This window comes from Ostrea edulis, chromosome 7 (genome assembly GCF_947568905.1).
Source record: "Ostrea edulis chromosome 7, xbOstEdul1.1, whole genome shotgun sequence".
Lineage (NCBI taxonomy): Eukaryota > Metazoa > Mollusca > Bivalvia > Ostreida > Ostreidae > Ostrea > Ostrea edulis.
In genome coordinates this window covers 56,739,388-56,759,387 of record NC_079170.1, presented here as the reverse complement: position 1 = coordinate 56,759,387, position 20,000 = coordinate 56,739,388, and the positions used below count along the sequence as shown (strand labels likewise).

At 34.6% G+C, this 20,000-nt stretch overlaps 1 protein-coding gene across 7 annotated transcripts in view; it reads right to left on the bottom strand.

Moving 5' to 3' along the window:
• The window catches only part of LOC125653306 (plexin-A2-like), a 157,341-nt gene that overhangs the window by 51,263 nt on the left and 86,078 nt on the right, over positions 1-20,000 (bottom strand). For all 7 annotated transcript variants that reach the window (XM_048882707.2, XM_048882710.2, XM_048882711.2 and 4 more), the window contains 6 exons: positions 19,051-19,218; positions 17,606-17,720; positions 14,051-14,311; positions 13,287-13,445; positions 7,426-7,666; positions 1,940-2,094 (listed from right to left, as the gene is read on the bottom strand). In XM_048882707.2, the coding sequence (XP_048738664.2) occupies positions 1,940-2,094; positions 7,426-7,666; positions 13,287-13,445; positions 14,051-14,311; positions 17,606-17,720; positions 19,051-19,218 (1,099 nt within the window). The remainder of the gene's footprint in view (positions 1-1,939; positions 2,095-7,425; positions 7,667-13,286; positions 13,446-14,050; positions 14,312-17,605; positions 17,721-19,050; positions 19,219-20,000) is intronic.

Below are 20,000 nucleotides of genomic sequence, written 5' to 3'. Positions count from 1 at the left end.
CCCCTCACCCAAGGGCCATGAATTCAGGGTTTTCACTTCCTTTTCATTGAACAGGCCTATAAAGGATTTGAGGAGGCCCAAAAAAAATTTAGGGGGGGGGGGGGGGGGGTTGCCCCCCAGAAAATTTTGAAAATCAGGACGAAAAATCCTGCATTCTGAGGGTAAATTTATTGTTTAAAATATGTGAAATTATATATCTTTTTTCTGGTATTTCAGCAAAGTGCATAAAATATGACATTCAGTCGTCAGCATTCAAATTCAGATCTATAACAAAAAGTTTGTTTTCAAATAAAAATGAATCATGATCAATTAAGTCCCAGAAAATTTTGAAAATCAAGCCGCAAAATCCTGCATTCTGAGGGTAAATTTAATGTTTAAAATATGTGAAAATATTATCTTTTTTCCAGGTATTTCAGCAAAGTGCATAAAATATGACATTCAGTCATCAGCATTCAAATTCAGATCTATAACAAAAAGTTTGTTTTCAAATAAAAACGAATCATGATCAATTAAGTCCCAGAAAATTTTGAAAATCAGGAACGCAAAATCCTGTATTCTGGCGGAATATTTAGAAACACATGACAGTCTTCAAAAAATCTGCAATCAATCATGCTACAGGTAAACAGTAAACTTAATTGAACGAATAACCATGCAAATTAAGAGGGAATTAATTTTATTTTTAACCTTTAGATCGCTTCGTTTGCTTGCTTTGGATTTGAAAATAGTCTTTAACTGTTCTTTTCATCACCAGTTCTTCACGTTCATCTTTTAAGTTTTTTATCAGTGTTGTGGGTCAACGTGGTACATTTGGGAAAATTCCCGTTCATTCAAAACGTAACATTGACTCGGAATTTACAGCCAATGAAAATCCTTCATAGATAATACATGATATTCGCAACCAATGAAAATCCGCGATACATACCGCTTTCAACAACGAGGAAGTGATATGCACCGTCTATATTTAACTAGTAAACACAGTCTATTTTAACTAATAAGTACTGGTTATTTCGATGAGAATAATAATTAACTTCAAGTTAAAAAAAAAAGATGCAATAATTTTTTTTTTCAAACACGATTTGAACCGGCAACTTAGTTGTCTGAGGCGGTCAATTCGGCCGGCGGCCGGTTCCTAACGAAAACACTGGAATTTCACAAATTTAGTAGAGGGTTTCGTGGACATCATAACCATGCATTTAGTTTTTGTCCCACGTGTTGGAATAGAAAAGATTTTTCAAAATTTGGCAATTTTTTGCATATTTTGCCTCGCCCATAAGGTCCCGGGGGAGATATTGTCATAAATTTCACAATTTCTATTCCTCTTATCCTAGAGATGCCCAAAAATAATAATGATTGCACTTGTAGTTCTCAAGAAGAAGTTAGAAATGTAAAATTGTTAACGGATGACGCAGTAAGTCGCCAGACGAAGACTGCTAAAAATTAAATTATCTGACCTCTACATGAAAAGGTCAAGGTCAAAGGTAATCAAAAATGGCACATGACACACTGTCTTATCATGATATACCCACATACCAAATATCAAAGGCCTATGTCAAAAGACAATCAACAAAGTACTGTACTGATGTAAGTTGATTTTATGTAGATTTGCACCAGATACTTCAGGGATTGAGAATTATTGCAAAATAAAAATTAAAAAAATCAGGCAAGTTAACACCTTGTCTGGTTCCTATAATTCCAACATACATGTATTATATACTCTTAAAATTGCTCATTTTTGTCAAAATACGTCACTACATTAATATTCCTTCTTGAAAAACTCCACACATAACTTAATAATTCTTGGGTTTATGCGATTATAGTATGAAAGACAACTGTTATTTTCTGCAAATTACGGTATGTAAACTTTGCATTGAGATATTGACAGACAGGCACTGATAGCAATAGGTCACTAGAGTGACTGAGAATGTTTTTGTTGTCTTACCTCTAAATCTTTGATGACTGGGTGATTTGTGTCTCCATCCTGAGGAAACAGAACTCTCATACAATAGGAACGATAGTCCCAGAAAGGAATAGCATTGTTCCCCGACATGTAGTCATTCATCAGTTGGTCAATGTCTGTTTGTAGAACCACGAATGCTGAAATTTATATTTATTAAATAGCAATAAATACTGTACTTGACCTGCATATTCTCATGATGTATCTACATCCCAAATTTCTACTCAAAATAAGCATAAACTATGAATTATTTTGAAATTTTCTAATTTCAAGGGAAAAAAGTATTCAACAAGAACCAGCTTGACCTGGATATTCTCATGATGTACCTATCTATAGTGGAACCCCATTACGTTTCTTATTTTTTTCACAATAAAATAACTAATACCTGGGACAACGTAATAAAAATTGCCAGTCAAACCCAATAAAAACATCACTTAGAAATCATATTCTTCTTAATGGTGGAAGGTGTTTGTGTGTGTGAATATTTCTTGATTCTGTTTCCTTGTTCTAAAGACTTGCCTAAAGCTTATCTCAAACGTCCATATTTCTTCATGTCCTTTTCAACTCTTTTCTTTATTACTAATCTTTGTGTAATCTGGCCTGCTTATACTTTTTTTATTTACACTAGATGATTGATTGATGTTTTCCGCCACACTCAACAATTTTTCAGTTATATGGTGGCGCCCCGTTTTTTACTGGTGGAAGAGAGAACCCATATACAATGTACCTGGGAAGAGACCACCGACCTTCCGAAAGTAAACTGGGAAACTTTTTCACTTACCGGCGCGAGCAGGATTTGAACCCACGCTGACATAGGTGAGAGGCCGTGTGATTTTGAGCACGATGCTCTAACCACTCTGCCACGGAGGCCCCTACGCTAGATGAAACCCCACGCAAGGTAGATGAAACCCCACGCAAGCGCGGGGAATCACAAATAATATTGCATAGAGGAAGGATTTTTTTAATGCGTGTTTGAATTGCTGCGCACATGTATTAAATGAAAGATATCTTTAATTCAAATGAATTTAAAAACAATATATGAATATTTGCGTGCATTAGTTCTGTTATATCTATTAATACCATATACCTGTAGGGTAACGTCTCATTTCCCCTTTGGGCAAGTAAACTCGAACTTTTACTTGTCCGAGTGAAAAATCTAGTTGTCCGAATTTTTTAAGACTCTAATATGCCTATCAACTACTAATCTTAATTATCTTCCTCTGTTAATTGGTGAAGAGCCAAGTTTCCCTTCTTAGAATAGTTTTCCATTTCAAGTTTGCCCTTCTTCCCCAATGTAATAGCTTATACCTGTGAATTATGCCATACAAGTTGCATTATTGTATTTGAATGAAATTGATGAAAAAATGTCATTGAAAGTTAAATAAGAAAATTACAAAGCTCAGTGTAGGGAAATAGATCTTTTCACCACAAAATAACGGACTAGGGACGTAACATGAGGCGAAGTTTTGATACATGTAATTGATTCAAATGATCAATGTTTTATTTCAATTTAAAAAGTTTCAGAAGTGTAACAAAGCAGTTTTTATTCAATATCTCAATATATGGATGCTATCAATTCTGTAATTTGTATTACCAGTTAGAAAATGCAAATAACCGGCAATAGCGGGTGTAGTGCTGCACGACACATGATACAGATCATACTGCTGCCAGTGTTAATTAAACACAAATATTAGGATTGTCACACCACCTGAATCTCACGTTTTCTTTTTAATTCATATTTATTTTTGTTTTCAACATTGCCGGGGGCCTCTGTGGCCAAGTGGTAAGAGCATCGCACTCAAAATCACACGGCCTCTCACCTCTGTCGGCGCGGGTTCAAATTCCACTCACACCGGTAAGTGAGAAAGTTTCCCAGTTTACTTTCGGAAGGTCGGTGGTCTCTTCCCAGGTACATTATATCTGGGTTCTCTCTTCCACCAATAAAAACTGGGCGCCACCAGATAACTGAACAAGAGGCCCATGGACCACATCGCTCACCTGAGTCGCCTTGGCCCATATCTGAAGACTTTCCATATATATTTGCATGTAAAACCTTAGTCCCTATTATGGCCCAAACTACCCTTTGCAAACTTGAATCTACACTATGTCAGAAAGCTTTCATGTAAATGTCAACTTCTTTGGCCCAATCGTTCTTGAGAAGAAGATTTTAAAAGCTTTTTCCTATATTTGTATGTAAAACTTTGACCCCCCCCCCCACTTGTGGCCCCACCCTACCCCCGGGGGCCATGATTTGAACAAACTTGAATCTGCACGATGTCAGAAAATTTTCATGTAAAAATCAGCTTTTCTGGCTAAGTGGTTCTTGAGAAGATTTTTAAAGATTTTCCCTATATATTTGTATGTAAAACTTTGATCCCCTATTGTGGCCCCATCCAACCCCCGGGGCCCATGATTTGAACAAACTTGAATCTGCATTATGTCAGGAAGCTTTCATGTAAATCTCAGCTTTTCTGGCTTAGTGGTTCTTGAGAAGAATTTTAAAGTTTTTCCCTATATATTTGTGTGCAAAACTTTGATCCCCCCCTTGGGGCCCCATCCTATCCCCGGGGGCCCATGATTTGAACAAACTTGAATCTGCACTATGTCAGAAAGTTTTCATGTAAAAATCAGCTTTTCTGGCTCAGTGGTTCTTGAGAAGAAGATTTTTAAAGTTTTTCCCTATATATTTGTATGTAAAACTTTGATCCCCCCTTGTGGCCCCATCCTACCACCAGGGGCCATGATTTGAACAAACTTGAATCTGAAATATGTCAGGAAGCTTTCAGGTAAATTTCAGCTCTTCTGGCCCAGTGGTTCTTGAGAAGAAGATTTTTAAATGACCCTACCCTATTTTTGCGATTATCTCCCCTTTGAAAGGGACATGGCCCTTCATTTGAACAAACTTGAAAGCCCTTCACCCAAGGATGCTTTTGGCCATGTTTGGTTGAAATTGGCCCAGTGGTTCTGGAGAAGAAGTCGAAAATGTGAAAAGTTTAACAGACAGAGACAGACGACGGACAAAAAGCGATCAGAAAAGCTCACTTGAGCTTTCAGCTCAGGTGAACTAAAAATTGTTGAGTGTGGCGGAAAACATCAATCAATCAATCATTGCCTTTTATTTTTTCATCCTCTTTCTGAGTTTTTACCTCACTAAAATACTTATCGAAACTGTTGTGAAGCCGCCATTTTCTCACAAACTAAGATAAGTCGTACGTCTGATAGCTTTTATTTGGAACGACTTACTGATAGGATAAGATGCGGTATGATCTACAAGAATGGACCTTTGGTATAATCTGACGATTCGGTAAAGAAAACAAAAATATAAGTAGTTGGACTTTACTTTCTAATATTTTATATTCATCAAGCTTAACACAATTATTAAAATAAGTACAATTCCTACTCTACTGAAATAATCACTTGCCCCATTGGGCAAGTGTGTAACGAGTTCCACTTGTCCAAAATGGGTTTTCACTTGCCTCAGGCAATCGGACAACCATTTATGTCGATCCCTGATGTACAGTAAATAAAACTTGATTATTATGAAGTCACTTAGAGCTCCAAATTAAATGTTCCTTATGTAATATAAATGATCTCTCTCCGTATTGAACATTAGATACTGATTTTACGAATTGTAATCTGTCATGCCGAATAGTTGACCAAAGTCAAAATGAACAGTTGTTCATAATTTCCAAATTTGAAACTCAGCATTGCGAATGTGTTTATAATAGTAGTTTTTGTCCAGTGTGACAATTTAAGGGCAAAATTATGAATACACACCATTTCTTCTCAACAAACACAATAATCAACAAGAAATGTTTGTAAAGCATATATACCCCCTTGGTGGTGCAAAATTGAAAAGGTTTATACACATGCATCATTTAATTGATAGTAGTATCACCAATTCAAAATATTGAGCAGATAATATCTTCCTATGTCAAGAGTGGACTAACCATGTGACCTCAAAATCAATAGGGGTCATCAACTCCTGAAGATGTACCAGTGTACCAAGTTTGGTATCTGTCAAGCAAAGTTTTCTCAAGATATATAGTGGACAGTGTCTTCCTATGTCCAGTTTGATCCCTGACCTTTGACCATGTGACCTCAAAATCAATAGGGGTCATCTATTCCTTAGGATGTACATGTGTACCAAGTTTGATGTCTGTCAAGCAAAGGGTTCTCAAGATATATAGTGGACAGTGTCTTCCTATGTCCAGAGTGGATTGACCCTTGACCATTTGACCTGAAAATCAATAGGGGTCCTCTTCTACTCATAACCAACCCACATATGAAATATCATTATAATCAAGTGAATGGTTCTCAAGATAGTGAGCAAACAACATGTGGTCTACCAGCTTCTTTGAAGGGGGGGGGGGGGGGGGATAATTAAAACATAATTCCCTATATGAATGACAAACAGAAAAACTTACTCATGATCTGTATCATCAAATAACATGATCAACCAAAATAAATTGTTGTTGTTGTTTTTCCATGTGTTTGTACATATTAGTAGCTGTTAATCAATTATTACAAGAAGTCGTAACAGTGACACCAAAATCACAGGAAAAAATTAAGAACATTGAAAATATCGGATGAATATCGTATTAAAAAATTTATCGATGCATCAGATCCTTGGTCTCGGAAGGGGGGAGGGTGTGTGCGTGTTTCGTTGAAGTTCTTCATAAAATGATAAATATGGGCCTAGTCAAAAGTATGACTAACACTGAACACCTACACAATTTTATGCTGATCAGGTTGTAAACCAATCACAACTTCTCGGTTTGCCAGAAAGGCCTGAGAATGTGTGATTGCTTGTAGACCTACGCGTCTATAGTGATGTAATGCCTCGATCTTGGCGCTTTGTTCTGGAAATTTCTATGAGGCTGATTCAAGACTAAAATCACAGATTGAAGAAATGAACAGGAATATTTAACTATTAAATTTTTTACGAAACTTATTTCTTCTGCAAGATTATTTTAAATTGTCATTAAAAAGAAAAGAAGAAAACTGGCCTAGATCCGCCAAAGCATGTCTGCCACTGTACTCTCATTTTTACTATTTCAGGGTGGTTTATCGGAAACGAAATTAAGTTTTTCATTAAATTTACAACATTAGCTAATTAAGTAAGATTTTATTATAGCTTACAGACTTCATCTCACCTACTGAACAATATCAAAGGTGCAAGCAGTAACTCTGCATCAAGTGTTTCAGAATCTATTGTCAAAAATTGTTAATTTATAAGTATAGATATATATTGTACCCTATTCTAGCACTTCCTAACAGTGTATCCTTACCTTCTTTACACTCCTTTGATACACACTGTACCCTTACCTTCTTTACACTCCTTTGATACACACTGTACCTTACCTTCTTTACACTCCTTTGATACACACTGTACCTTACCTTCTTTACTCCTTTGATACACACTGTACCTTACCTTCTTTACACTCCTTTGATACACACTGTACCCTTACCTTCTTTACACTCCTTTGCCACCTTAGACTCCAGATTGTCCATCTGTATTTGCATCTTTTTCATCATGCTGTTGTTCTTCTTGCTTTTCATTCTATACATGATGATGACAACAATAACAGACAGAATGAGAACCCCTCCCCCTACACTGATCAGGATGATGTATTCCAGTGGGAGGGCCAACTCGGTCTCCTCATACTTCAGGTAACCCACAAAGAACGTCAAGTTTTTCCCAATAGTTACCTAAAATAAAATGAAGATTTCTTATATCAATTTAATTGAGAGAAATTTGGTTGGAGAAAGAATTCTTCAAAATCTAATACTCTCACACACATAAAGCTTCTGAAGATTTGAAATGGAAACGCTAAAGCTTTACTAATTGTCTTTGTGTTTCTTGATATATTTTACTAATCGTCTTTGGATTGCCAGTATCAGCAAGCATGGTAAGAAAGCTGACAAAACATGGAAAAGAGATGAAAAAAGAATTTGCAGACATCATGAATTGATGAATTCCCTGGCCTAGTATACGACCACAATTCATCCCTTTTGATTTTAGAAAGGAGAATTACAATGAATAAATATATGGTGTTAACAGTTTCTTTATTTGAAGTTGTAAATTTCATCAATTTTACTGTTATCTGAAAGTGAAATATATACAGTTCTGAAAAATATGAAAAATAATAAATCACCAGGAAGTGATGGCTTCATCGTAGAATTTTTTAAAATTTTTTTGGAAGGACCTCAAAAACCACATTGTATCAGCTGTTAATCATATTTTTGAGAAAAAGGAACTCCCTATATCACAAAGACTGGGAATTATTACATGTTTGCCGAAAGGTGACAAACTCAGACAATTTCTGAAAAACTAGTGTCCAATTACTCTTCTAAATGTGCTTTATAAACTTATATGAATACAAAAGGCCCATGGGCCTAGAATCGCTCTTCTGATACATTGTAGAACAGGCAAAAATTCTCACTAACCAAGATTCATCAATTAACAAAGTTTGATGATGTCAAGTCAAATAGTACCTGAAAATTTAAATGTAACTGTCCAAAAGTACGTCACGGTGACCTACTTTTGGTCGACACACTGAAGACTCAAGATGCATCAACTGACAAGTCAAATAGTATTCAAATATAGCTGTTAAATTCCAAAAGAAGGCCACAGTGACCTACTTTTTGGTCGACACACTCCAAAGATTCAAGATCCATCAACTGACAAAGTTTGATGATTGTAAGTCAAATAGTATCTGAAATATTCAAATATAGCCGTCAAAATCCAAAAGTAGGTCACGGTGACCTACTTTTTGGTCAACAAACTATGAAGACTCAAGATGCATCAACTGACAAAGTTTGATGATCCTAGCTTTCATAGTGTCCAAAATATGCATCTAAAATTGAAACTGTGAAATTTGAATGTCTGCAAAATTCAAAGAGTAGGTCACAGTGACCTACTTTTTTTATAAATATATTTTGAGGCCTCTAGACGCATCAACTTACAAGGTTTGATGATTCTAAACCTCTCAGTATTTGAAATAACAACCTAAAATGTATTCATAAATGATTAGCCATAAAATTCAGAAAGTAGGTCATGGTGACATACTTTTCACATGACGCACTTCAAGGTCCCATGATCCATCAACTGAAAACTTTTGATAATCATAGGCTCAAAAGTGTCCAAGATATGCATCAAAATCCATTTAATAATAATTACCTGCAAAATTCAAAAAGTAGGTCACCATGACCTACTTTTGAGACAACATAATATTAGGTCTTAAGATGCATCAACTGACAAAATTTGATACTATATCCTGGAATTTTTTAAAGTTTTAAATTATTTTGGTTTTGAGGATTGCATAATTACTTGGATAAAAATTTTAAATACAAATATTAAAGCATCTGTATTACAAAGTGGTTTCTTATCAGAACAATCTGATATACAGAGAGGCTGTAGACAAGGTGACCCTATTGTTCCTTATTTATTTATTCTTTGTGCAGAAATTTTAGCTATTCTTGTGAAACAGAATACAGATATCAAAGGTATAATAGTGAATGATAATTAGGAACACAAAATTTCCCAATATGCTGACGACACAACTTTGGCTCTTGATGGTTCACCAAAGTCTCTTTTTGTTGCTCTTGACACTATAGATTACTACTCGACTTTCTCTGGATTAAAAATAAACAGTTCAAAAACAAAAATTGTTTGGATAGGCTCTAAAAAATTCTCTAGTCAAGTATATCACCATACAAGATGGATGCACTACTTTCAACTTACTAGGAATAGAATTTTCTGTGTATATGAAAAATAATAGTCAATTTAAATTATAGTATTCAGATACCAAAAATTAAAGCGTTGATACGCCAGTGGAACAGAAGAATACTCACTCCCATTGGTCGAGTCACAGTCACCAAAACACTGCTTTTACCTAAGCTAAATCATCTGTTTATTACACTACCATTATTACACTACCAAATCCAGATAAAGATATCTTGACTTTTCTGAATAACTGTTTTTTTGAATTTATATGGAATTCAAAGATTGACAAGGTCAAGAGACAAATTGTCACCAAAGATTACCGTATTTTGCCGAATATAATATGCACTTTTTTAGAGAATTTTTTTTGTGCCAGAAAGGGGTGCGTATTATATACCACAATAGATTTTTTTACCCTTTTTTCTGGATGAAACTCGGCGTTTAGTAGTGTAATATTTCACTCAAAGACCAAGGCTTCGGATACTGTATGTCTTTTTACATTCATCTATTTAATAGCTAGAAAATTCGACCTCAAGAAAATTACTACAGAAACGTAAAATTGCAGAAAATGTGATACTTACAATACATACTAAATAATTCAATTATCATGAAACAGCCAATTAAATTGCATTGGATCTGACTATTCATCACATCGCATGCCGCCATTATTTAAAGCATGTGTACACAATAATGCCTTGTCACGTGCATTGTTTTTACAGACGGAGCTCTAATTATTTAGAGAACCCATTAATGCCTTTGATCATAGTCATCATAGTTAACGAGGAGTTGATAATTTGCACCTTTGTACCTACCATGATGTGTTGATTACAGTAAAATAAGCGATAATTTAATTGTTTAATTTCATTTTATTAACATCGGCTATTTGATTGATTTTAACCCTTAGACTGCTATGCGCGACTTTTGTCGCGTTGTGTTTATCGGGCCACCATTGCTGAGCGCAACTATTGTCGTTTTACATACCTGAGTGACTTTGGGGGATTTCCATTCGTCAAGGTTGTGTGACAACCCAAAATAAACTTGTAAAAATGTTTCTGATTGGTTACTTTATACGTTAGGAAGCTTTCTAGACTTTTCATTACAATACAATGGCAAATACAGAGGTTTAATGTTAGGGGAAATATTTTGAATTGAAGTAATATTGCGAATGTGAATTGGAGTGATGACGAAGAAGTATTTCAGTATTTTAATGACGATAGCGATAATGGATCAGACTTTGAGGGCTTCAACCTTGCAGAAATACAAATTCAACAAGGGAAATATCGAGTCAGTTAAGACTTTAATGCTACAAAATCTCGTGCTTTGCTGAACAGGCTTGTCCGGGTTGATATTTCCCTGAAGATTACCGCGATGTAGACCTCATCTCAAAAAGTTTGTAAATTTATTGTGCTTTGTTTAGAATTCATTATTTCTGCAAAAGTATTAAGTGAAAATTACCACAAAGTATAAAATCAAGATTACCGCTTGGTCAAAATTTTTGCTGCGTATAATACACCCGAAGTGCGTTTTTTCACCAACTTTAAGCCTCAAAGTGGGGGGTGCGTATAAAATACCACTGCGTATTATATTCAGCAAAATACGGTACTTAAAAGGTGGCATGAAAATGGTTAAGTTGAACATTTTTATAATGTCTTTAAAATGTTTTTGGATTAAAAGATTAATAAACAGTCACAAACCATGGGTGGATATTTTTTTGGCAGTCGATGGTAATGAGGTGGTAAAAAAAATGATAGATTTTGGAGATGAACATATTTATACTGTTATAAACCATAGCAATGATTATTGGTGTGATGTTTTTCAATCATGGTTACCAATGATGCGAGCAATGGATGATAAATATTCCATGCAAAAACTCAGTTCTGTTCCAGTATGGCATAATACAAATATGTGTGTTGGTAATAAAGGCATTTATGTTAAAACATGGTGTGAAAATAATTGGAGACTTTTTAGACGAAGATGGAAATTTTTTATTATTACAAGATTTTTCACCAAAATTTAGACTAGCAAATGTATGTATAATGCAATACAACAGTATTACCAGTACTATATCTGAGCTTTTAAAGACTTTGTCTGTTAAGAGATTAGACGTTAAAAAAAAATTGTACACCATTTATTCCTTTTTACTTTGAATTTATACTGTTGAATGACAAATGTTCCAAAGTGTTAATATATGATTTGATAAATAGTAATGATCTCATACCCAAATCAATTCAAAAATGGAACACTGAATTATCTATACATTTAGAAGGCAATACTTCTGTCAAAGAGTTGTTTAAAGTTTGTTTTAAAACAAGCATTGATACCCAAGTTCAGTGGTTGCAGTACTAAATTCTTTGCAAGTGTAGTGAAATTGGGTTTCTAGATTAGGATAGGGGCGAATTGCCAGGGGACCCTTTTTCCTTTTCACCGGAAGCGGGGACCCCAAATCTCTCCCTCGATTCCGGGAACTGAAGGTGTAAGGTTGTATATTTGGCCAGTGTATATAATTGTCACCTTCATTGTTGATTATTTCTGATTAGTCTATTACATTTGATTTAACCATGTGATCAGGTGTTAGTGTCGGTTTATCTCACTCCAGGGATCACTTTACAAGCTTCTTCCTACGAAATATTACCTCAAGAAAATCAGTATCATTTCAGATGACTGTTGTTCATTTTGAAAAGAAAATGTAGAAACAATGCAACATATGCTGTTCTGATACTCTATCACTTTGGAATAATCTTAGCATGCATATTTTCAAAAAAACATCAAAAAGAATTGGTTTTAATTTTACTAATGTTATTTTTGGTGAAACACCTCTCAGTTTGTGTAATAAAGTTGTTAATTTCATAATTCTGTATACCAAACAATATATTTTCAATTGCTCAAAACAAAACTCGATCCTCATATTCCTGGGCTGATACATATCTTTTTTTCAAAAACAAAGTTGAAAAATTTGTAGCAAATTAAATCATGTGAAGTTTTGAAATTTGACAGACTTTGGGAAAACTGGAAAACTATTTTTGATCTGTAACCTAGAATAAGAAGTATTCAACCAATAATGCTGTATGATAGTAGTGTGAAAGAGTGTGAGATGGTGTGAGAATCTATAAAATGGTCAATATGTATCTTCATTACTATTACTGATGATTATGTGAATATGAAAAAAGAATAAATAAGAAAAAAAAAGTTTTTTTACTGTTATTATTCTCTAATATTTTTAATTTTAAGTTAACCAGGATAGGAGGATAAAATTTTGTTACATAATATTATTTAGTACATGTGTTTTAAATAACATCACAAATTAACACACAGTGAGTATATTATTTAAACTTTGCATTAATCAAAACAGTAATTTTCAAATTGAAAACTTGTCAAACAAGGAAAATTTATGTTCAAACAAGTAAAAGTCCATTCAGACAATGTAGATCCCCGTCTCAAAATAAAAATGTTCATTGTGAGGAAGTAATACATACATTCACCAATCTCTGACTTTGTAAAAGATGTTCTGAAATCTGCGAAGTGCTGTCTCAGTAAATCATTTCCTTGTTACATCCCAAAGAAAATTCTTTGCAGAAGGACTATTTTTGACACCATTGAATGACTTACCTCCACCTCTGGGTATCGTCCATTCTTCATGGGTGTAGGAGGGGACTTTGGGGGTCGACAAGTTAACTGTCTTCCAGTAGATGTTATATTGCATTCACTTTTCCCAATTTTTATCACTACATCATCCTTCTCCAAACGAAGCTGATCAAGGTTGGCTCCCTAAAAATCATTTATCAATATTATTCTTACCTAAGCCTTGAAATTGGTTCATTTTATGTGTTTATTCATATACAGTCAAACCTGTATTAAGCAGTCATCCGTGGGTTTAAGTAAAAGTGACCCTTATTTTCAGGTGTCCTCTTAATAGAGGTCCTGATCATCAAATGAAACTTAGATGTTCTATGATTTACAATTCTACATGCATATAAACTATGAAATATATGGATATACACTTACATGCATGCATATAGATTGCTACATAATGAACCAAAAAATTGAAACATTTTAATTTATTGAAGAAGACCAATTCACATTAACATTTGCTATTCACTGTTTGAAAACAAAAGTTGGTTGATTTTTGTTGACCAGGTGTTTGTTTACTACAACACTTTTTATTCATAACTCAAGTTTTCTCAATTTCTCTACACTGTAAATCAGTTTACGAGAATAAAGATATTGTCATTGTCATTATCAAAGTACTGAAAGAACTAAACTAACACAAGGTAAAATTTTCTTACATTGAATTTGTTTATCATCCTTGCAGAGCATTATTGTCCACACTCAAAATTTCTTATCTATAAGTTATACATAAATGAAACACTTACACTTATTGTTAAAAATTCATTACTCTTCCACTGGAATGACTTAATTTTGTCATTGGGGAAAACACTGATTTCTGGATCTGGACAAATCTGGAAAAATCCACCTTGAGTGGCACTGAAGTTCCGAATATTTTGGACATTGTCAATGATAAATCCAAAAGCTAAACCCTGTTGGTCGTTCGTATGTGGTCTTTTGGTGATCAGTGCAGTTTCTACCTGTGGTGTGTTACACTCCATTGTGACATCATTCAAGACTTGACAATCCTACAATCAATATTTCAAAAGTCAATGGAATCACATAAAAGTTACAGTATGGTTTTTTTAATGTTATGGAATGGAGTAGAATATTTTAAAGAAATACAGTAGAATATTTTAAAGAAATACAATGTAGTGCATTTTCAATATATGCCCCCTCCCCCCCAAGGTTCTCAGGAGTGATTCTTCATCCTGGTACCACATCAAACATAATAATTCTGAGAGCAATACCTGTCCCCTACCAGTACTCTCATTAATTGATGGTTTTTAATTGAAGAGAATGTATATTAAATGTTGTTTGACCTTGAATTGTGATCTAAAATATTTGTACCAAGTCACCGAACACCCTTTACCCACGGACACTCTATAAATAAAGTTTGAGCCAGATTGGGCTAAGGGACAGAGATGAGTGCTATGATAATGATACTGGATGGACAGATTGTTCAGTATATTAAAGGCGCCCACAGGTCAGGGTCCTGATAACATTTATGTGATGATTGTATGACCTTACCTAGGTTAGGTTAATTCATTTGTAAGGTAATGATATGATAGTCACAAAACCAGACAGGTGTGTTATAAAGAACACAATAATGGGGATTTGTAAGTGCGAGTTCATGAGCAGGTTCTGAAATCTTTAGATGTACTCCAACATCCTGCATCATATTAGCAAGCACAGCTTGTATCTTGATATCAAGATTGAAGTTTCCAGTAATAAGAACTTTTGAGTCTTCTTGAATTAGTGAATATTTGTTGAAAAATATTTCGAAAGAGTTGTACACTGTTTTTTCTTTTCTTTTTAATTCACAGTAAGAAAAAAAGATTTTACCTTAGCTTATTTTTCAATCATTATGTAATTTATTTTTGTTAAAAACAAATGTTTACCCAGCTCCCCAAATTGAAAGTGCTCCAAATGAAACCTCCTCCCATTAATTGTACTTGCATGGTATGGAAGAGAAAGCATGAGCAGGGACATAGACATTATGAACTGTACTTTGTGCATTGAGGAAAAAGATCGAGAAAAATTCAACATCAATGTGACCAATTTCATGTACAGAACAATGATCATTTAATGATAATGAAGTATTGTATAAAATTTGAAGGCTATCTGATTAAGCATATAGGAAAAGTGTCCACAAGCTATTTCACATCCTCCACCCTTTACATCTGTTACAATTTTAAGGATAACAATTGAATCCTCCTGTCCTGACAATATGCACATCTATGAATGGCATTCAAGTATTGTACAAAGTTTCAAGTCTATAGTAAGAGAAGTGTTCACCAGAGTTGTGGAAAACTGCCGGTCGTGCCGGCAAAACCGATTAAAAATGCTTGCGACCGGTATAAACGCCATTGATGTCGGTCCAAATGACCGGTCTGGTTTTTTGTTTTTGTATTGTATCCTGCAAGCACCGGCGCATTTTTCAGCGCAATTATTTTGTAAAACTAAAATGCGATTGCGTAATACTTTTTTCCTTAAACAAGATCTAGGCTGATGAAAGCGAAACAAGCATGGCCGCGTGGCCCAATTTACAGCTGGAGCAAAACCAGGTAAAAAATGTAAACTAACAGATGAAGGTTAAATACGAAAAATCAATACATGCACCCAGGGGTGCATAAGCCGAGTTGCATGGGATACATTGTAAAGTCAGGAATGATGTGGCATATTTATAATTGTGAAGAACTAATTTCAGTTTTAAACTTTTCAAGTTACTGTCCAGAAACCATATTTGTCTGAAGTTTTCAATCTATTTTTGGTCACTGTGACCTTAACCTTTGACCTTTTTTCTCCAAAATCAATAGGGACCTTGCTTTGCTGTTATCCAACAATATAACCAAGTTTCATTTGATTCAAAATAAAAAGTTTCAAGTTATTCTCCGGAAACTATTTTTTTTTTGGAATTTTAAATCTATTTTCGGTCACTGTGACCTTGACCTTTGACCCATTTTCTCCAAAATCAATAGGGGTCTTCCTTACCTGGTACATAACAATATCTTTAAGTTTCATTTGATTCGGATTTAAACTTTCTGAGTTATCATCCGGAAACCAAATATTTCTGAAATTTTCATTCTATATTCGGTCACTGAGGGGTCTTCCTTACCTGGTACCCAACAATATATCAAAGTTTCATTTGATTCGGATTTAAACTTTCTGAGTTATCATCCGGAAACCAAATTTTTCTAAAAACTTTTTATTCTATTTTCGGTCACTGTGACCTTGACCTTTGACAATTTTTCTCCAAAATCAATAGGGGTCTTCCTTACCTGGTACCCAACAATATATCAAAGTTTCATTTGATTAGATTGTAAACTTTTCGAGTTATCATCCGGAAACCAATTGTTGACGCCCAACTGCCCGTCCGCCAACCCATCCACCCGCCCGCATCACCAAACCAATAGCCGAGTTCAACTTCGTTGCAACTCGGCTAAAAATCTCGACAAAGAGAATTCAAACACAATTGGTTAAAATTTGATGGTGTTAAAATGGCATGCAATATTTGCATTGACAGACTGCCTGCCGGCTGCGTACCAAATAACCACTTACAAAATTTTATCGTCGCCTCATTAAAATACAGGTACTCTTCCATAAGAGATCATGAAAATTCTGTTCTTAACCAAGGAGCTGTGGAGATTTCACAAGCATAGAAATGGAGACTGAGTAAATGTAATTATGAAGTATAACGATGTTTAATAAAGGAAATAAATGTTGTGTACTTTTTGTTTTTGTTTTTTTAATTTTGTGACTTTAGATTTCGGACTGGCTTAAATTATTTCGGACTGGCTTATGTTGCCTTCTTGTCAGTACGAATGACTGGCTATCTAAAAATGTTTTCCACAACTCTGGTGTTCACAAACTATTGTACATCATCCACCCCTCTTAGATCCACTATAACTTTTAGGAAAATAATTGGATCCTCCTGACAATATGTACATCTACAAATGGCAATGAAGCATTGTACAAAGTTTCAAGTCTAACCGATAAGCCATATAGGAGAAGTGTTCATAAGCTATTTTACATCTTTCATCCTTCTTAGCTCCACTATAGCTTTTTGGAAAATAATTGGATCCTCATGTCCTGACAATATGCACATCTACACATGGCAATGAAGCATTGTACAAAGTTTCAAGTCTTTCCGGTAAGCCATACAGGAGGAGAAGCATTCACAAGATATTGTGACAGACAGACGAACTGACAGATGGATAAAACATAGTTACAAATACAATATGTCTCTCCCTGGAAAAGGGAAGACAATAATTCACTTGAGTGGCATTTGGAGTAGTAAAAGTGCAATCCAAATTACTTACCCCAAAATACGAAGACTTTTGACTGGTTGCATCACCACTGTAGAAGACCATTTTAGGGGAAGATTTTTGGATTGGCAGGAAACCATTGCCTTTAACCAAGACTTTCAATCCTCCACTATATCATACATTATCAACACATCATAATTGAGAAGATACTTGCATTTTAATGCATGGTTAGGATTATTTCATTTGATTATGATTTTGGATACAAGAAGTTCTGCATTAAAAGTACCACTAGCCCTCAGGGCTATGAAATCTATCATAATTTTCCTGTTCTGCATATATCTAAGCTAAATTCTAATATTCAGTAGCCGTATAAAACAAGATATATTCTTTAACCAAGAGGCCTAAAGGCCTTTATTGGTCACCTGAGTATTAATTAGTTAAAAGTATAACTAGTCCCAAAGCCTAAAAATCTATTATAACTTACTTGTTCTACATATTTAAGCTAAATCCCAATTTCAAAAGAAGTATAAAATAAGATGCGTTTTAAAACTTTAATGCCCCCATAAGTGCATATACTAATAAAACATAATACAATATATGTAACATTAACATGATATGACTAATTTGGACCTGTCTTAGAGTCAAACCCTGGGGTTGTGAAATTCACCATTTTGCATAGGCGGATCCAGGAATTTGTGAAAGGGGGGGGGGGGGGGGCTAACACTTGATCTTTTACCTACTTTTTCCTCAACCTTCACCCCTACCCCTTTGCCTGTGTACATAACATTTTAGGGAGACTGTGAGACAGTTCTTATACATGTAAATGATTAATTAAAAAATAACTATTTACAACTTCTTTTCTAAGTTCTAGTCATTCTAATCTCCATACTCAGACCTTATTTTCACAATAAAATAATAATAGAAAAACAGAAGTTGATTTAAAGGTTACTCCCAATAGGTCAGGGGTCTGGGGTAAATGGTGCAAAACCCTGCATTCTGAGCATTTCCTGGCACCTTTTTTTTTTTTTACTTTCAAATTGTCTACTTTTTAAACAAAACTTTTATGTTACATATACTTTTTAAGAATTCTTAAGTGATACTTGTATCTGATGAAAGTATTGTAAATATATATATATCAGTGGTCTTATTTATCCTAGAGTTAAATGATATACTGGTGTTGATAAATTTTGAGTGATATAACTCAATAGAATTTAAATTTTTGATCTGCAAAGGGGGGTTGGGGGTGAGGGGTTGGACTCCCTCCCCTTCTGGATCTGCCCTTGATTTTGGTATATCCTTTTCTGCTTTTCCTAAATATGCATTTAGTTTGTAAATCGTATCAGTAAACTTAAAGAACTTGAGAGGCAATAAAATTCAGTACTGAATAATGAACAAATAAAATCAGTTTAAATGATTTCAAATCTGGAATGCCAAATGATTCTGTAAGAACAATCATAACTAATATTGCAAGGTAGAATTTGTAGAAGAGATAATATTACCTGACAAAGGAGATCCTTCTGTTGACCTCCGTCACATTGGGATCCTCCACATACTGGTATGTCAGCTGGCTGTTCACCTGCTGATTATCAAACTGCATGTACAGGGCCCTGGTGATCAGGGTGCTATTGGCTCTGGCTGTCACACAAGTTATACGTGACCTTGTGGCACTGAAACAATACAATACATATGTCACCATTTCATTTTGATCTTCAACTGCATACATGAAACCCATGCACTTTAATCAAACAAATCACCTGAGTATCACACAACAAACAAGAAATGTTTTTAAAACATGTATGTCTCCCATGTGGCAATATTGAAAAGGATCAACTTTAAATTTAGAATGTCTGTACAGATACTGAAAAATGTGGGTTATCTACTAGTCAGGGGCAACCACAATACTACAGACCATGAAGTGTACTACTGCAATATTTAAACTATTCTTGAACCATTCCGTTCTCACATCACACCCCAGAAAACTGGACAACGTCCACATATCAATAATAAAGTGCACCGCCACAGCACATATGATATGCCCATCAGATGTTTATTCATTATAGACAGATTAAAGCGCATAAATGTGATACTACAATACTTGACAAATAAATATATTAAATATCATTTATCATTTTTGGACTGGAATGGCCTACATTTTTCATAACGCTATGCGAGTTATTTCCCCCTGATTACAGAGGGTGCGCAGCAAATTGCGGTCCTCAGTTGACGGTGCCATATAAGGAATAAATAGAAAATTTTTCTAAGAATTAAGTGTAATGACTTAAAAATAGTATAATGGAACAAAATATCTTAGTCACTAATTACATTTATATGTGTCCCTTATGTGGTTTCATGGTGATGATGTAATAAAGTATGTAAATATTACCTAGTCCTCGATTTCTTTAGATCAAAATCATGATAGCAGCAATTCTTCATTATTAATTTTTATCAA